This window comes from Harpia harpyja, chromosome 22 (genome assembly GCF_026419915.1).
Source record: "Harpia harpyja isolate bHarHar1 chromosome 22, bHarHar1 primary haplotype, whole genome shotgun sequence".
Classification (NCBI taxonomy): Eukaryota; Metazoa; Chordata; class Aves; order Accipitriformes; family Accipitridae; genus Harpia; species Harpia harpyja.
This window is the reverse complement of record NC_068961.1, coordinates 147,840-166,320: the sequence shown is the minus strand read 5'-3', so window position 1 is coordinate 166,320 and position 18,481 is coordinate 147,840. Positions and strand designations below refer to the sequence as shown.

Here is an 18,481-nt window from a genome sequence, read left to right as displayed (position 1 = left end):
CTCATCCTGCTTCCCTCTCCAGCTGAGCAGGTTGGAGGTCCACTAGTGAGAAAAAAAGAAAAAAAAAATATATATGCACATACGCATATGAACAATGTGGATCCTTCCAGCAGCTAGTCTTAGACACTCACTCTTCCCAGTTGCTGGCACATACGAGTTCCTGAGGCCACAGACCCACTGCACTTGCTGGCGCAGACCATCTCAGCCCCCTGACCCCTAAACATGCAGAGCTAGCTGGCACTCCCCTGGTTCCCAATAGCCAGCCCCACCAAGGCCACATCCTTAGAGACACAGAGCCACTCACAGACCCAGTGTTGCCCAGGGCACCCTGATCCCCCAGTAGCTACCACTCTTTGGTCTTCCCCTTAGACACATGCATGCTCCCCTTCACACCTTGAGACCCCCCAGACCCTACGGTCTCTCCAGCAGCTGGCCAGGACTCTCCTTGTCTCCAGTAGCCAACTGCCCCACAGTCTCACCCTTAGAGACATCCCTGGCTCCCAGGCCACTTCACCTACTGGCTGGACAGTCCAGCTTGACCTTCACTAGTGCTCGCACACTCACTCGCACACCCACACTCACTCCAGTTGCTGCACCACAGGCACACAGGCACTCTGACACATGAGCTCACCGCCCATGCTGCACTCAGACCCACATACACACACGTGCACACAGAACAGAGAACTCTCAACCCAGGCAAGAGCTAGAAAGAAATTTAATATGACGCTACTCTCTCCTTGCACAGCACTTCCCAGACATCTCTTTCACCTCCTGGTAGGGCTCTTGGCTGGCTGGACCTGCAGGGGCTGCCCTTCTGTTACTCTGCTTTAGTATCTCCATGGTGCTGCTCAGCTGAGCTTAGGTCCTACAGGCTGTCGTAGGGCACTTTGTTGCCCCAGGCCATAAGCAGATCAGGTCGCGTCACCATGCTGGATCTCCTTCCAATCCTTCCCCAAACATACTCCCCAAAGAGGTCCCTGTGCCTCCAGGGGTGGAGCGTAAGCACAGCCAGGGGATGTCTGGGCAGGGTGTCCTGGCCCCGCCAAACCCCCTAACCCCAACCCTGATTTAAAAAACAAATGAATTGGTGTATAGAGATGAAGGAGGTAGGGCAAAAGGCACAAAATTGTTAATATAGGCAGGTGAGGCTGAAATTTCTACATTTTGTCACTCCCAAAGGCCCAGAGTGTTCCTGTATGAACTGCAGCCCTGATGATACCCAATTTTGTAGTCAGAAATTCCGAGGACAACCTTTTGCAGCTGTTAATACCCCTTTGTAACTGGATTCCTCCCATTACAAGAAGTAGTTCGCAAAGAACCAAAACCGAATCTGATGGCGTGGCAAGATAACCAGACGTTACTGCATGCTGAAACCTGCGGCCGCGGACGGCTTGCACAAGAGGCTCTGCCGTTCGAGAACCGCGGCGGCCGGACCTGAAGTTACCCACGGCTTTGCCCTCCCGCAGAGACTCGGGGAGCGGCTCGGCAGCCCTCCATCCTCCTGGGGACGGAGGAGCCTGCGTGAAACCGAACTCGCTGCCCTCGGCTAGCAGGGAGCGCGGCAGCGCCACGGAACCAAGAGCAGAGCAGAGAAAACCGGGCCACCTTCCGTACCGCGAGAGCCGGCGGTGCGGCAGCGGCCCGGGTCCCGGCGGGCGGCTGAGGGGGAAGGCGGCACCGCCCCCGCGGCTCCCGGTCGCCAGGCGCGCCCCCCCCAGCGCGCAGCCGCACTGGTTCAAAACGCTTCGCTGCTCACGTCGGAGAAGCCGCTTCCGTTTCCAACGCCGCATTCCGGCCACACCTGCCTGTGCCGGAGCCCCGGCTCGCTCCGCCGCCCTGCCCACCCGAGAAAGACCCCGCGCTCCGCCGCCCCAGCGAGCCATGTCCGCCGAGGGTAAGGCTCCGGGCCGCCCCCGCCCCGCCGGTCCCCCGAGGGAGGGGGGGGCGGGACGGGCCGGGACGCGGAGAGCGGACGCTCCCTCATCGTTCGCGACAGCCCCGGCGCTGTCTGCCGAGCCGGCCGAGCCACGCCCACCGCGCACGGCGCTATTCGCCGGTTCCGGCGCGGCGAGGCGCCGCCATTGGCTTTTGCTTCTGCCCGTCGCCGCCGCGTCAGCGGTGGCTCGTGGCGCGGAGGGCTCGCGGGCGGTTAGAGGCGCTGCGCGGGCTCGGGCTGGGGCTGGGGGTGGCGGGGCGGGCAGCGCTAACGGTTTCTGCGCGCGGGGCGGGCCGAGGGTCCCCGCGGGCGGGAGGCGCTGCTCTTACCCCTCCGGGCGCGCGGGGCCGGCGTACCTGCCCCAGCGGGCTCCCGCGTTGTCCGCGGCCCTCGCGTTTTCTCCGGGGACGGGTGTTGCCGAGGTGCCCCTGTAGCGTCGCTTCTTCCGCAGCTGAGCCGTGGGCAGAGGGGCCGGCGTGCGTGGCTGTGCCGCGGTAGCGCTGGAAGCGGGGCTCTCCCGGGGAAGTTCCTGCTCCGAAGTAATGCGCCCGTGCCACAGCTTGATGATCTGGCGGGAGGTGTAGGGCCGGAGGGTGACAGCGGCAGTTGCGTGGTTTGCGGCGGGGGAAGCTTTTGCTTTCTTTAGCCCTCGAATGGTGGGCAAGCGTAGCGGCAAAACGTGGGGAAGGCTTCGCTGTGGAACAGCGACGTCTCGGCCCTGGCAGGTCCCTGAGCGCTGCAGTTACTCGGATACAAAACCTGAGTTCCAGCGGAGATGAGTAACGCTCCTGAAGTGAGATGCCTGCCCTAATGATCTTCCCATTCGAAGACATAATGCATAGTGCAACTTCTGTATCTTAGAGGTATATGGTCTTCACTTAGGATCAAAACAGGCCTATTTCTGTCAGTTACACGCTTCCGAAGACATAATGTGTAGGGCAGCTTCTGTATCTTAGAGGTATATGGGCTTCACTTAGGATCAAAACAGGCCTATTTCTGTCAGTTACACGCTCCACCTTGCCCTTCCCAGGAGTAATGTTTATATAGTCTCACATCAGTTTGAGCTTACTTAGCTTGTCATTGCCGTCACAGTCCCCTACCCTCTCAAGAGGTTTCAGTTGTCTTTTGCTCAGATGCCCAATTTCCTTGTGTGACTTCAAGGTTCAGGGAGCTTTTCTGGATAAAAAATAATTTCATTTTTGGTGTGGTTAGGCTTTGGCCAGTTCACTGTGCAATTATATAAGTGTCAGCACGAAGTAAGGGGGTAGGATTGAGATGCAGGAGGGTGGGAGCATAGCAATCCTAATATACTCCCGATTAAGCAAATATGCAGGGTAATGCATTGGGTGTCTGTGCCTTCTCCTTTGTCCTCGATTTTTTAGTCTCCTGATTGGCTCTGTCTATAACTTAGTAATCTTAACAAATATTAAGACTGTTCTAAATTCCTTGGCAATAGAAAAGATGTGCCATTAATAATATTCCTCAGTCAAAAGGTGCAGTGTGAGCTCAGATCTTATTAAACATGAGAGGCCTCTCTGTGAGATTTGTTTTACCTCGAGTTTTGATCTTACTAGCATCTCAGTAATCCAAATATGAAACCTAAAGCCAAGGGAAATCTGGTTTCATTATTCTGCTGCTTTGTATTTGCTGTATTTTGGTTTGTATTTGCTCAATACACGATCCCATTGTCTTAACCTGTTGCAAATTTCAGTCATGCAAATTCTGACTACAGCATTCTAAATTAACTATTGTTTCAGTGTTCAGAGACTGTTAGTAAGCATTTTATCTGTGGTAGAGTATTCTGGTGTCTCTGATCTGTGACAGCCTGTCTAGATTAAGGACAAAATTATCAGAAATACGCTAAATCCAAGGATGCGACTTGAGGTAAGATGGCACCCAGTTTTTCTGAGTGCAGCATTTAAGTATAAAGTCTAGTTCCTCTTACAGTAGCTTCCACAGCTCTGTTGCACTTTGGAGTATTGAGATCATGTTTGCAGAAATACAGAGATGTGTCTAACTGAACTCTTAGAAAATGAAGAAGAAATACTGGATTTCTGTGAAAAGTTCGATTTAGTTTTAGTGATTTTGCTAGCAGCCCCCAGGAACTCTGTAACAGATGTTGGGATAGGATTTAGTACTACTTAGTGCCTTCAGCTATCTCATCTGCCTCCCCTTACCATTCTATACCTCATGGTTACCTATGTTTCTGTTTCCGCAATAAGTGAGAGCATTCATCAGGTAATGTCTGACTCAGTACAAGTCATTCCTTATCCCACTGGTTTATGTGGTGTATTTAATTAGTAATGTACTTGGGGGAAGAGAAGTTGTCTGTCAGCTTGTCTTCAGACTTCAGCTGGTGCATCAGATGTGGCTGTATTTCTGTGCTCGTAGCTTTGATTATCATAGTATGCAGAAATGTGCTTAAAACTCTTGGTTACATCTGCAATGAGATTGAGTTAATAGGCAAATGATTACTTGAAGCTGGGATGGGATGATACTACCCCTGAAAGGCATTATGATGCTGGTCTCCCTGTGCTCTCCCTTCTGTTAGTTCCTTTTTTTGTGTATGTTAGAGTTAAGTGTCAGGCCAGAAATAGAGCAGGATTTAGTTGTGGTCCAAGTTAATCCTGGCTGGCTCTCCTTTTGTGACTTAGTTTAAAGCCAGGTAACTTCCTTGATATATCTTTTAGTTGTTTGGGTAGGGGTGCTTTGCTTGATTTGCATTGGTATGTAACCTGTAGTTGCTACAGAGTTCTGGGGACTTTTATGTTTGTCTTAACTCTGGCTTTGAAAGAGTTCATGTTCGGTTTGGGGTTTTTGTGGGGGTTTTTTGTTTGTTTGTTTGCTTGTTTTTAGTGTTTCTTGATGTTTAATATCAACGTCTTTCAATCTCTAAGTTATTTTGGTGGTCCGTCTGTGTTTCCCCAGCCCGAGTTTTCTTTACGTTGCAGTTTGGTTTTCATTTGTCTTTCATTCTTATGTTTCACATTTTTCTTCTGTTTTCAGCTCTTTTCACCAAAGCCTACACTACTATATTATTTTGGGATAGGTGACTGAGCAGTAGTAAAAAGATAAGCAGTCATTTGGTTGCTGGATTATGTTGATCAAATGACAGAGTTTCCAAAGAAGAGAGAAAATTTTCAAGTCATAATTACCTTTACATGTATTTCTCTATTGGTTATTGGAAATAAATTCTTCATGATGCTTGGTTTTACTTTGCTGCGTAAAAAGCTGTAACTTAATATAGCAGTGTAACTTATGATGCAGGGTTAAACACACAGTTGGATGTTTTCGCATGTAAATCATTATGAAAGCTGGGCTCACGATTAAGTGCCTTTAACTTTGTACAAATACCTGCTACCTGATGATTTAGTGCAGAAGCAAAGAAGAGCTCCTGGTGAAAGAATTCTAAATGGTGAACATAAACAGCTTTTAAATTAAAAAGAGCACCTCCAATCTTGGCTTTCTAATTTGGTCACTTCACAGCACTGTTCTGTCTACAACTATCTTTCTGTACAATGCATTTTTTTAATGAACCTCTACCTTATATTATAGCATATCCTACTGCCTTACTGAAAATAGTGTCGTAGTCTATACCATATAACCCAGAGCATGCATTGAGTCTGAGAAGGAAATTAGTTTGGTGATGTTTTCTAATTTTAGATGATTGTCACTTCAGTTTTCAAACAAAGTCAGAGTTCTCTTAAACTGATAACTTCTTCCAATGATTGGATAAACCACCCTGTTTAATCTTACTATAATGTGTAATTCACTTCACAGTAAAAGCCTTATTTGAAACACATAAACCTAAAATATTTTCTTAATCAGACTTTTTAAATTTATAATTTCCTTTCTAGGCTTACTGGAAATGTCTAAATATCTATGTCATGATATTTTTTGTCAGTAGAGTTAATTAATACAATGAAATTAAACTTGGCACAAGAAATGCAGTTGCATCTTCATTCAAGTCACAAGTAAAAAAAATCTTGGTGGCTTTTTTTTTGTTGTTGTTCAGGACTACAAATTAATCACGGAATTTGGCAGTTTGTGGTTTCTACTTGAGAGAGACAGATCTGGATTTAATATTATTTGGTGCTGTATAGATGGTATTACTCCGTATTGCTAGCACTTTTAAGAAGCATCAGAAATATTTAGAATTGCTAACAGGACTAAGTTGCAGTTTCTTTATGAGTAAAGAGCTGGAATTCTTTTGTCACAAGTTTTTGAAGGTGTGAAGATTGTAGTTGAATGGATGAAGTTGTCCTCACATGTAAGAATGACTACAGTAGTAACATTAAGAGTTGTTTTCCCTTGCCTGAATAAGATATGTATAGGCCTATGAGATAAGAACTGCTTCTCCCCCTCCCCTCCCCCCTTTTTTTAAACTAGCTAATATTAGCTGACAAATCTTCTAAACGAAATATTTTTGAGCACAGACATTCTCTTGGTGATGAATGTAGTCAATCTACAGCAAAGACGTTTAAATTTGTCCTCTGACTTTAGAGGCAAGACAACTAGAATACATTAAGAAAAGTGGTGCTTGGTGTAAAGCAGGTGGGTCTGCGTTTCTTGGAGCACCTTTCCTTATCGTTGCAGTGACCAGTCATGTTGATAAACCTTCATCGAAATGGGTGGTGTATTCTAATCTCAAAATTTCTTGACTGTCCGTTAAGAGTGCCATTTTGAAGAGGGAATAATTTCCTTTCCCTGTATGAGAGCAGCCATGTTCAGCAATGGGTGATGGAAGTTAAAAGCCCTGGGGATGAGGAGGATCCTGACCACCATCTTAGAGGTTAAAAGTTTTGAGAGACCAGTACTTGTTGCTGCATTGCTTCTACATCACTGTAGAAATGTTGTAATTAGATATTTTTTGGAAGTGAGGTGTTTTCCCTTTCTGTATTTTCCTGTTTGGCCTATGTTTATCCTCCAGCTGTGAGTTGCTTTAGCTGTAGATTTTGGCCCTTCCCTTTGTGAAGGCAAATCTGTTCTGATCATTCTCCTGCAAGGGCACCATAAAGAACATGTCCTTCATATCAATAGTAGCTAAAATTTGATGGGCCTGTTCTTGTATGGTGGAGGTTAGCTCAGCTGTATTTGGCAGTGCTGTTGTCCCACAAGTGGGGTCATTTACCCAGTGTGCGAAGCGCCAATATACACACAGAGCAGAGGTATTTTATTCCAATTCATGTTTGCACAAAGATGGGGGCTAGGTGGTAATCCACAAAGCTAGCACACCTCATACCTAAACGGACAAGCAATTTATACGGTTTAGTTATACATATTCAATTTCCAAAGTTCTTCCCCACAACTATTACTGGTAGTCGCTTACCTAGCACAGTTTCTATTGGGTTAAAGTTTCCCCTCTTTGAATTAAAGGTACAGTGTTCTTTTATTCTACAGCGCATGCTCAAGGAGAGTTGGGGAGGGTAAGTCTTTTTGGTCATGATCTCCCCCCTGCTGCCTTTACCTTTCCTCCAGTTATCGAAGATTTTTGCTGACGTCATGCCTATTAGCAATTATTAAACTTTTCAGTGCCTCCTGGGGTAGGATGTTCCCTTCTTAGCAGTATTTTAGTTCTTCTTCAGGGGCACAGCCGTTAGCAAGGCATGCCTCGTGTATACAAAGGGTATCTTACTTCACAAGACCTTTGTGGTACATCACTTCTTAAGTACATCAGTGCCGCTGTTAAAGGGCTGGTTCTAGCGTTCAGGCGCCTGTAATCTATGGTTAGTCACCACTTTCCGCTTGGCTTCCATACAGGCCACACAAGGGAATTGTATGGGGAGTGGGTCTGGGTGATCACCCCTTGTTCTTGTAACTCTTTTATCACTGGGGTGATACCCTCCTTTGCTCCCAGGGGTAGAGGATAAGGTTTCACGTTTACAATATTAGAGGGAGGAAGCTGCGGCACAGTTTGCAGAAGCCTAATCAGAACAACCGGGGAGCCAAATTTCCACTCTCTCCCTTTAGAATCTATCCAGGCTTTCCCCTTTAATAGGTCTAATCCCAGGATATTGGTGGGAAGGACGCCTATTATCATTGTGGTTACAGTGGGAGTGGTGTCCCCGGGCAACCAGCTTTGCACTCGGGCTGTAGGTTGAGGTCTGGAATTTCCGAAAACATCAGTAACTCAAATACGCTTTTTGTCGGGTGCTATTCCGCTTCGGCTAGCCGTTTCGCTGTTTAATGCTGACATCTGAGCCCCTGTGCCTACGGGAAAGGTAACCGGGGTTTTAAAGGGACCCAGGGGAAAAGTTACTAAGAGGTCCCCTGGTGGTTTTCTGTGAGCCTTCTAATGCAAACCCGGCGGCCGTCCCCCGGCTCACTTAGTGGACCGCGGAAGGGGTTTCCCGATTCCGGAGAATTACGGGCTTCCTCCAGCGGTGCTGTAGGGGCGGCGACTTTTTGAGGCATCGGGATTGAGGGACCACCTCCTTTTTTCAGGAGATTTTTGCGTATGGGTTTCCACATTTTTACTAACAATTGTAAATCTGGAAGGGGTAAGCCGTCCGTTAGTTCTCAAGGGACTCCTTTACTTAACCCCTTCCTTCCATAGCTGATTTCTCGATCCCGCGCCCACCTCACTTTTACTGGGTAGATAGGACATCCTACCCTCTCCCTCTACTTCAGGTCCACGGACCCCCGCAGAGGCTTTCACGTCCTTACCAATAAAGCCTACCCAGCGGCCATAATTTATTAGCTCCTGAGCAATTTGTCCCCATGTAAGAGCGGCCCCTCTGCCAGGTCTGGCCACCAAAATTGCTCTTAGTCAGTCCTGAATTTGTACCGCATACACCTTTAAGGAGTCGGGAAGCCCTTTAATCAGGGGAGTCATTCTATCAGGGTTAGCAATTAATAACATGGGAGAGGGATTGACACACAACAAGATGTGTATCATGTATAAGTTGGAGACAAGCTGCCTTTTTTATGCTCTCCATAAGCCAACTCAGTCTGGAGGTAGGAATAGCAACCGGGTCTCCTCTTTTGATGGGGTCCAATCCCCCACTGAGTCAAGGACCAGGGCTCCCGTGGGTCATCCACAGTCAGGAATACCCCTGGACCCCAATATCCCTGAGCTTCTTCCTCCAATAATTTTATTCAGTCTCTCTCAGTCAAAGAAACTCTCCAAACATACTCAGTTTTGGTTTCTCTAGCTTGCCTGCTGTATTTTTCTTGCAGTTTTGCTAACTTGGTCGCATTGTAGGGTATCTGTTTGACAATAACGTTTGGCCGATCACTTTCCCCATCTCCCCCCCACTCAACCTCCATTTTAATGAGAGGTCGCATCTTTGGATTAGACATGGATTTAGCCTTAGCCTCTTCCATTTCTTTCCAGGGGTAATTGGGATCACTTTCTTGGCTGACAATATCAGCTGCTTTCGCAAAGCTAGAGAAACTGGATTTGCTATTTAAATTGTTTTCATACTCTGCTAGTTGCACCTTTAAGTCTCTTTCCCTAATATAAGCTTCCTGCAGGCTGTCTTGAAGGTTTTCCATAACCCTCTTTCCTTCTTTTACTGTTTCCTCAGCCTGTTGCTGTTTAGCTCATTCTACCTCTAATTCTACCTGCACTTTAACTAATTCTTGTGATACCAGAAAGCCAGTCAAAGAAACTCTCTAAGACTTGTTTTGGAGTTTTAGAAAGCAGGCATTCTTTATTGCAGCACTGTATGCACGGGGGATAATTCCACCTAGTGTGCATGCCACAGCTTCAGCACAAACAGGTTATATGGAGTAACAATTACATATTAATTGGATTAGTGTATACATAAAAATTATAGTAACTGATTATCATAGTACTGCCTACATCCGATCATGTGCAATGTAGAATTCATTTGAGTTGAAGGGCAGCTTTTACGACCACCGATCCATTTGAGATTGTTGGCTGTCCTTGAAGTCTTTGTTCTTGTCCTTGTTCTTTGATCTTGAAGCTTAACGCAGTTTCAGTCACGTGGTCAGTTTCAACATTGTTCTCATCTAGTGTACAGAAACATCTAGTCATAAGAGCAAAGAACTGCAAAACTTATGAGTAACTGCCTCTACTAGTTAATTGCTTGGCTATACTTTTGTCTACTGTTTCAATCATAGTGTTAGTATAAGATTTCTAATAATTATTTACCAAATCTTACTTTTACAGTCACCTAGCAGCAAACCAGTTTCCACGGCTGGTACAAAATAAAACCATCAAAATATTTAGACGTACCATACAGAATGTATGGAAATACTCTGTCGCTTGCAGGGATTCATTCACCTCATGTTCTGTTTGCTTAATGGTATGTTTGTCCCTCTGGGTGGCTATTAGTGCCACCCCCAGAACACCACAGACAATTAATTGCCTTGGCTTTACCAGCCTTAAGATGTTTTTCTTTTGCCAAATTTCTTTTTCAGAGATTGCCAATTTTTCTCCGCCCAACTGTTATCCTGGTGGAGTGGGACATGCTTTATATCCTTTTGACAAATCCAACAGCAGGGAGCAGTCAAGATCAGGTTTATCCCGGGCTGCCATGATCTTCTACCAGAGAATTCGGCTTCAGCTGAATGTCAGTTCTCCTTTCCTTAGCACTCCCAACTGATATTCCCCCACACACTTGTTTTTTTTCTTATTATAAACCCTCCTTGCTGTTTCAGACTATCCTGTCCGTGACACCAATTTAGATGTCCCATCCCACTCGGCTGTCCTCGGGGGAGGTGATCTTTTAGTAGTCTGTTGCAGCACACAAGAGTCACAACAATGACTCAGGAGGGACAGGGAAAATTTCAACACCCCGTTTCGCTCAGCAAATCCCAGGGCAGGAGTCATGACAATGGCTCCTAAATGCTCAAAATATGTTTTATTTAACATTGACTTATACACAAGTGTGGCTAAATTTGGCGTAGCAGATATTTCGAATAAAAAACTTGACACCTAACAGCTGTAGCAAAGTATTCGTAACAACAAGGTAGGAGGAAGGGGAGAGGTAAGAGGAGAAAGAGAAAAAAGGAGAGGTAAGTATCACCACCCTTGGATCCAGTGAGGAAGGAGTCTCAGTAGTAACTGTCTGGATTTCTCAGGCAGCGGGCGCATGCCTGGGGACTTGGTGTGTGTGTCCTGTCGCGTCTCCCCGCTTTATACCCTCGTTGGAGAGCCCTTTGTGCAAGTCCTTCATGCAAGCCTTGTGGGGGTTTTCTTGAAAGTTCTTGAGGAGGGAGTTGGGGGGGTGAGGGGGGTGTTGCTGATGTGCCCTTATCCCATTTAACTTGTTTACCCAACTGCTGTGGTAAGGGCCTGTGGCAAAACTCTGAACCTGTGACAAAATGTCCAAAACAACTGCTAGAAAACTTCCCGGAAAGACCATTGTCAGAAAGCTTCTTCGAGGCACAACCACTAGAAAGCCTCCCACAAACAGCTCGCTACCCCACCTCTGCAGGGCACGTCCTGTTTCAGCTGCTTGCAGCTACCTGCTTGGTTGTTTTAAGACAAAATGGTTGCCAGTCTCTCACAGTCTCTTGGTCCCTCACAGCAGCTAATTAAAACTGGTCAAGAACCATTCTTGAGCCTAAGCGACATATCCCAGCTCATGTCCACTCAGCTAAACTCCTTTTTGCAGAGCAACTATGCCCCAACTAGCTTTTTGGTTTCATTTACTACTGTAAACATAGCTATTGACTGCCTGGCAATTGATGGGTGTTTCTGAGCTCACCCTCAATTTGGTGGAGTCTTTCCTAATCTGATGACAGCCAAATCCAAACCCTGCTGTGTTGTTTCGTCTGGATTAGATGGGAGTAGTGGCTAGAGGGAAAACTTTGACCTGTGGAATTCAGCTTCTTTCCCACCTTTTGGTCTCTTAAGAAATTGGAACAGAGGGAAGAGGGCATGATTTGGAGTGAATTGTGTCTTTAAGAGTAAAGAACCAGACCACTGTTATACAGCCCTGATTCCTTCCTGGAGCTCAGTCCATCCTGTGCACTGAACAGGGTATCCTGTGGAAAATACAGCATGTGTTCGTATCACTAGTGTTATGCAAGTGTGCTGGCTGAATTTAAGTTTTATGTACTACCTTTAGTGGTTCATGGTATGATTCCTTCCATTAATTTGTTTCATCAAGAATAAATTCCTCTCCCTCCCCCACCCTCCCCAAAACACCAGATCTAGCTATAATAGCTATAATACAGTTATTCTGAAACCAGGACATTTTTTATTGATGTAGTATGTAGGAAAAAATCTGGTACTGGAGATTTGCCATTCAGTGTTTCTGCACAGCATCTCATCAGGAGCCGATGTTTGGTTTGATCTGAATACCAAATACGCAGTTAGGATTGTAGACTGGTTTGTTTCAAGTGTATTAAGCATTTCTTATTTATGAAAGTAAAATTTCTAAACCAATTTAATGTCATATGTTTGATTGTAAATAGTGGAGTTCTGAGAAGTGCTTGGTACTGGCTTATAACTGTTCCTGTTGAAGCTGGACGTTGTGGGAAGAGTTGGGTACTGAATAGTTTCAGGAATCCCGCCAACTAAGCATTAGTAATCCACTTCCCTTCTAGCGTGTGTTAAAACTTCAGTGCCTGTGTTTAAAAGTGACTTCACATTTAGATGCTGAAGTGAAACTGGCTTTAAATTAGCCATGGTACAATTCAGATAATGCTAGGCATGATACAAGCACTACAGTTGTCATCTGATACTCAGAATGGTGTCTAGTCTTACTTGTTTCTGCATATGCTAATAGATTATGCATCTGTGAATGTTGAGGACGATGTTGAAGCAGTGATTATTGACCATGGAGAAAATGGACTGTCCACACAAAGCTGCGTGTCAATGGAACAGAACTCTGAAGTAAACAGTGTTGTTCACCATGTGGCTCAACTTGCCTATGGTAATTACTGTTCATTTTTATTGTGATCTAATAGTTAATGCTGTATGTTCAGCACTGCTGTCTTGAATGCTTTCTGTATTACCCATATCTTTAAAACATATTTTATAAGAAAGCTACTTTATAGAAATTGCTTGGCAATGCATTTAAAAAGAGCTTTTTAGTTACTACTTTAGAGGTCTTTATTAATAGTGAACCCACCGAAATATTATGTTTTAAAAAGACAATTTTTTACTTATAAAGTAGTATACCTAGGAATGAATTAGCAAGCAATTTGGAAAATAAATGTCATGGAAGAACCTAACCCAAAAAATGAGGTTTTTAGATAAACTGTCCAGTGTAATTTAGTGGAGCACTGGGGATACTGGTGTGCAACAATAGTAAGATGGTTGTTTAAGGTCATAAATTATTAGCTGTAAGTAGCCTTTTGTGATTGTCTTTAATTCATTGTATTTATTTTAACATGCCAGATCAAAGTCTCTCAGAAGTCTTGCCCAATTCTCCATTGGCCCAGACAAAAATTAATCATAGCTGTTATGAGCATTTAGTAAGCCCAGTAGCAGTATTGCCAAGTTAGCAAGGAAAAGGACTGTAACTAAGTGATGGCACTTATTAGTTTGTTGTTTGGGTTTTGGGTTTGGTTGTGTTTTTTTTTTTTTTTTTATTTAGCCAGTTGACTTTATAGAGAATCTCATCAGTATTTCTCTTCAGCAGAGTTAAGTTACATCTCTTTCCTAGTGCTGTTAGGTGCTTCTGAGAACCTTTAATCTTTATCGTCTTCTACTTGACAGTAGATTATACTGTAATTTTTTGTACATTTATGTCTAAAAACATATTTTGGGGAGGAGGATGGTTTGGATGGTTTATTTTGGGGGTTTTTGCTGTTTTATAAAAAAAAAAAAATTCCTGCCCAAGAAACTGTCATAGACAGTTGCTGACCTTGATTTCAGGACATGAGTAATTCTTTCATTATCCACAAAGGAATCATGATGACTGGGTATGATTGTTTTTTAAAAGGTAAAAGATGGTTGTGTCATCTCTGGGCTTACAGCTTCTGTTGTTGTAGATTGTTAGCACTAGGTATTGTCCAGTTAAAATTGAGTATAGTGAGATGTATGACCAAAACATGGTGTAAGTTTATCTTGAATATAACTGTTGAACTTAACTCTTTGAACTGAAATTTTCTGTTTTTATTCAACCACCATCTTAGGCTACTATCTTGTAGAGCAGTGCCTTTTCTTCAGATCTGGTTCTGTCTGTCCGAACTAGTTTCTTTTACTTTTGTTTCATATCTTCTTGCCTACAGATACTTAGCTGGCAGAGCAAGCTCAGCATCACTAAGATACATATCTAGGTCTTTATTTCTCCCCGCTTGCTGCAGAACACTTTTATTATGCTTTTTACTTATCCATTTATGCCCGCATACTTGCTGGCACTGTTTTGCTGGCACTGTGTTTTAGGTCATCGTATTTATGCCTAAATCTAAATTTGGGAAGCTAATCAGAAAGATGTCTAGCTTAACGTAAGCATAGTATGTCTGAAATGTAATTAAACCAGGGACCTAATGTTTCTCCAGGTGAAGTGGCATTCTGGTTTGGCTGCAGAAGGTATCTGAAGTTTGAGTGACTACATTGTGCCAGTGCATTAATCCTGCTGCCCTGCACCCCTCCTGCTTTCAACATGTCCTCTTGCCTGTATTGGTGTTGGTCCCACAGAGCACTGCGATCTCCCAGGCTCTCAGTTCTGGGGGTGCTTAGTACTAGGAGATGAGTGCTAGCTTGGTCTGTGTGACAGGGACAGAGGGATGAGGTGATCTGGGAAAGGAAGCAAACTCTGGAGCTGCGTGGGAGGGTAGGTAGGTTTTAATCTTCACCTAAGAGAAGAAATATTAAGTAATTGCATGTGTATTTTTATTACTTAGTTATTGATTGTGATTTCAAAATTATGTTAACTACATTAATCTAAATCTACTGCAGATCTTGCCTAGGTAGCATCTGTCAGCTCTGCTACAAGTTTTGTCTGGGCTCTTAATGCAAGGAAAATTTTTTTCTAGCTTATGATACTGAGTATATTACTACTTTTCTGTCCTGCCCCTTGCCCTTCCTCTTCTAGTGCTTAGAAGAAATGCAGTTGTCTTTGCTTTTCAGTGGTTTCTTAGCTTGTCCCTGTCCCATTTGATTTGTTTTCTCTTCCTTCACTTCTGAGATAGTAGTTCTACTTTCCAGTTGGGCCATGAAATTAGTTCCATTATTTTGCAAAAGTAGTAAGGAGTACCCGTGTAACTTTTCTCATGCAGCCCCTTTTACTTGGGAGGAACTTACTGTAGGTATCCACAAAACTTCCCCACTGTACCTTTTCAGCTTGACCTAAGCTCCAAAAAGCTCCTTCACAGCAGATAGTATGGTGGAGACTTGGTTTTGCCTTTTTATGCCAGCTAAGTTTTTCTCCTTATTTCTTGGAAACCTTCAAAGGTCTTCTTAAGCTTTACTTGTCTTTTCATATCTTCTCCTAGCTATATCTATATCTGGTTATCTGTATTGTGCTTGGCTTGTCTATAGCTAAAATATATAGAACTCAAGGGGAAATAGTTACTTTTTTTTTTTCTTCTTCTTCCTCTCTTAAGAGTGTTTTTATTTCTTTTTAAAAGAGCTACCATAGCCCTTTCCTGAAAGCTTGAGGGTAGAGCCTGTAAATGATGGACAGGCAGATTTGACAGTAGAGATACGCCTTTTTTCTTAACATTTTTTTTTTTCCTTTAACATTCTTCAAAAGGTAGGTCTGGCAATCGTGTGGGCTTCAAAAGAATTAGGATGGAGGAGTGATAAACTGTGGTAATTGCTTTTTAACTGTGTGCCAGGCCCATACCTGAAGAGGTGAGGCATTTTGTGTATAGCTTGTGGATAGTTTGTGTTTGGTAGTTCCTGACCTACACTGGCTCAACAGAGGAGATACTTTGAGCAGATCTTTTTTGTTGCACAGTGCTTCAGCACAAAACTTGTGGGGACCCCGTAAGTTTAGGGAAGGGACAGCTGAGGACTAAACAAACGGGAACTGTGTTTTACATTGTGGGTTTATTGCCTGAACTTCAGTTAACTGGTTTTGTTGGGGTTTTGAATTCTGTGACTTTGTACAATCAGACATGGAAATGAGAATAGAGAATCAACAGTGAAAAGCAAAGCAAATGAAATGGAGGCTGGAGACAGTTTGGAAGAAAGACTATTAAATTGAATTTATAATTTCAGATCTAAATAAATTGGATTAATATGTGTTTAATAATATGCTAGTAAATAAATTTCAAATAACCAAGCAGTCCGAAAGTAAAAAAAAAAAAAAAAAAAGGGTGACTGTGCATGTTTTTTGTAGTGAAATGTTTAATGCAGTGGTAACCCTGCTCATGTGCTTTGCTTTCTCTCCACTTTTCTAGGAAACGAAGGCTTATCAGTGCTAGCCGAAGGAGTGGCATCACAAATGAGCAATTCTGCAAGTATGCAGAGAGGAAATGGTCACAGCCCTGAAAAAATGGACTTCATGTGTTCGCATAATAAAAGAAAACGACTTGCCCCTACTCTAGTGGGACACAATGTGGTATGTTTCACCAAACAGTAGCCCTTTGTTTTGAGGCCAGTTTCCATGTTATTGGGAATGCCATTTTTCCTTCACTTTTGTATGCTCATTTGACGACATCCCAGTGAAGAAGTGTGGGTAGGAGATCCATGTAGTGCATGGAAGCTTCTAGCAAGAGTAAAACCTTGTTGTGCTGGATACTGTACATGTGTATAACAACAGATAGTGTACAGAGGAGAGTAACTTACACCAATTTCCCATGTAGATGCTCTTATTTTTTCAGTAAAAAAGTCTTTGTGCAATTTAGGATAAGAGTCGAAACTTAATGTTGAGTAAGGGTTTGCCTCCATAAACAAGTCTGTCCAAAGACAGACTACATATATTTTTAACTGAGGCAGTCTGAAGCTTAGTTCATGTCACCATATTCTTAAATTACAACAGTCTGGGTGTCTTTAATGCTATAAAAGCAGTTCCACTCTGTTTAATTCTGCCTGTTGTAAAACAAACAAACCCCCAGCCCCCCCGCCCCCCCAACTTCCTTTTTTAAAGTAAGACCTGATTAAGTATTACTTAGTAAAAACAAACAAACAAACAAAAAAAACCCAAACCACAAACAGAAAACAACAACAGACTTGTGAAATGTGACTTATGGTGGATGGACAGGAACTGCTCCCATCCAGTAAAGAAAAATGTCAGAATTGTCCAGGTGGTGGCACTGTTGATTCCTGTCTAAGAGCAGTTTTCAAGCAGTGAGAAAATTAATGTCTTTTAGACATTTTTACAGCTTCTATGTGCAGAGTTATACCCATTGAAATAAATACACTTTTTTTTTTCAAATTGATTTATTTAAATTCGTGTAAAAATCTACATGGAGTCTCATAATTACATAAGCCTGGCTATATAGTACATATATAGTTAGATGAGAAAGTTCTGACCTTAGAATAACTAAATAAAAATACATATTACTATATAAATTTGCAAGAGGTTTATGTTAAACCAGAATAAGATACTCTTAACAAAAAAGTGAGGTGAGTATTCATATGACCTAACCACAGGCACATAAATGAGATGACTGTGTTAAGTCTCGCTTTCTTGGGCCCTTTTGTAGCCAGGGGAAGGAATATAGCTACAACTGAAAGTGTCCAAGTTGGATTCCTAGCAGGTTCTCTCTGTAGCTTATATTTTGAATTCTTTCATTATTCAAAACATTACAATTTCTTTGTTATTTCCCAGATGAGAACCAGGGAAGGAGCATATGAAGATAGTGACAGTGTCATTTATGAGTATGAACCAGACTATGAATGTGTAAGTAAATTTTCTTTTGTTTGACCGACTGTGAAAAGCTGCTTTGGGGATGCATGTTTTGGGGTAGACTAAAATAACATGTGATGTTTGAAGTTGGGATTTATTGGCTTAATGTGATATCCTAAGACTGTGTTTATATTACTAGCTTACACTATTTTTTATTATTTTAATGAAAAAGGGGAGTATTGTATCTGAAGCTTCCTACATTGGAGATCAGCAGAAAACTCTTATGGAGGTCCTCAGTTATTGCCAGGTATTTTTTTTTTTTAATCTCTGAAATGGCATTTAAACAATTTTAGTTAAATTTCAGGAAGATTTGCATTCTATATTTGATAACCTATGACTTCATCCTTTCCGGTTGTTCATTTGTTAATTGCCCGCTTATCTTCAATATTTTTAGTGAAAAAATAATCTACGTCTTCATATTCTCTGAAGTTTTTCACACCATAGCTGGCAAGAATACTTCTCAAATATTATGCTTTAATACAAAATGTAAAGTCTAGTGATTTATTGGGAGGGGCTTCACAGTAATGGGAAAGATCTGACCGTCATATGCATCCAGCTTTTGAAAGTACACGAGGCCTGCCAAAAGTGTGCCAAAATCCTGGTAGTGTTGTTTTGGCGAGTTCTTTGCTTTTGACTTCTGAAGCAGTAGCTGGCAAGACTGAAAATCACTGCACTGAAAATTAAAAGCATCCCATATTTATTCAGGTGAGCACTTATGTGACTCTGGAGTCATAGTACTCTATAGACTGAAAGACATTCAGGCCATGCTTTAGGGAGGATAGTTTGTGAGTGGCTTGTAGCTAAGTATTAGTGTCTTGGA

The 18,481-nt window shown here is 43.2% G+C and overlaps 1 protein-coding gene across 1 annotated transcript in view; it reads left to right on the top strand.

Annotated features, from left to right (window-relative positions):
• The window catches only part of BEND2 (BEN domain containing 2), a 37,807-nt gene that overhangs the window by 3,522 nt on the left and 15,804 nt on the right, over positions 1 to 18,481 (top strand). Inside the window, exons 3-7 of the mRNA XM_052774142.1 lie at positions 1,467 to 1,894; positions 12,643 to 12,789; positions 16,211 to 16,371; positions 17,584 to 17,655; positions 17,834 to 17,908. Of these exons, the coding sequence (XP_052630102.1) occupies positions 1,467 to 1,894; positions 12,643 to 12,789; positions 16,211 to 16,371; positions 17,584 to 17,655; positions 17,834 to 17,908 (883 nt within the window). The remainder of the gene's footprint in view (positions 1 to 1,466; positions 1,895 to 12,642; positions 12,790 to 16,210; positions 16,372 to 17,583; positions 17,656 to 17,833; positions 17,909 to 18,481) is intronic.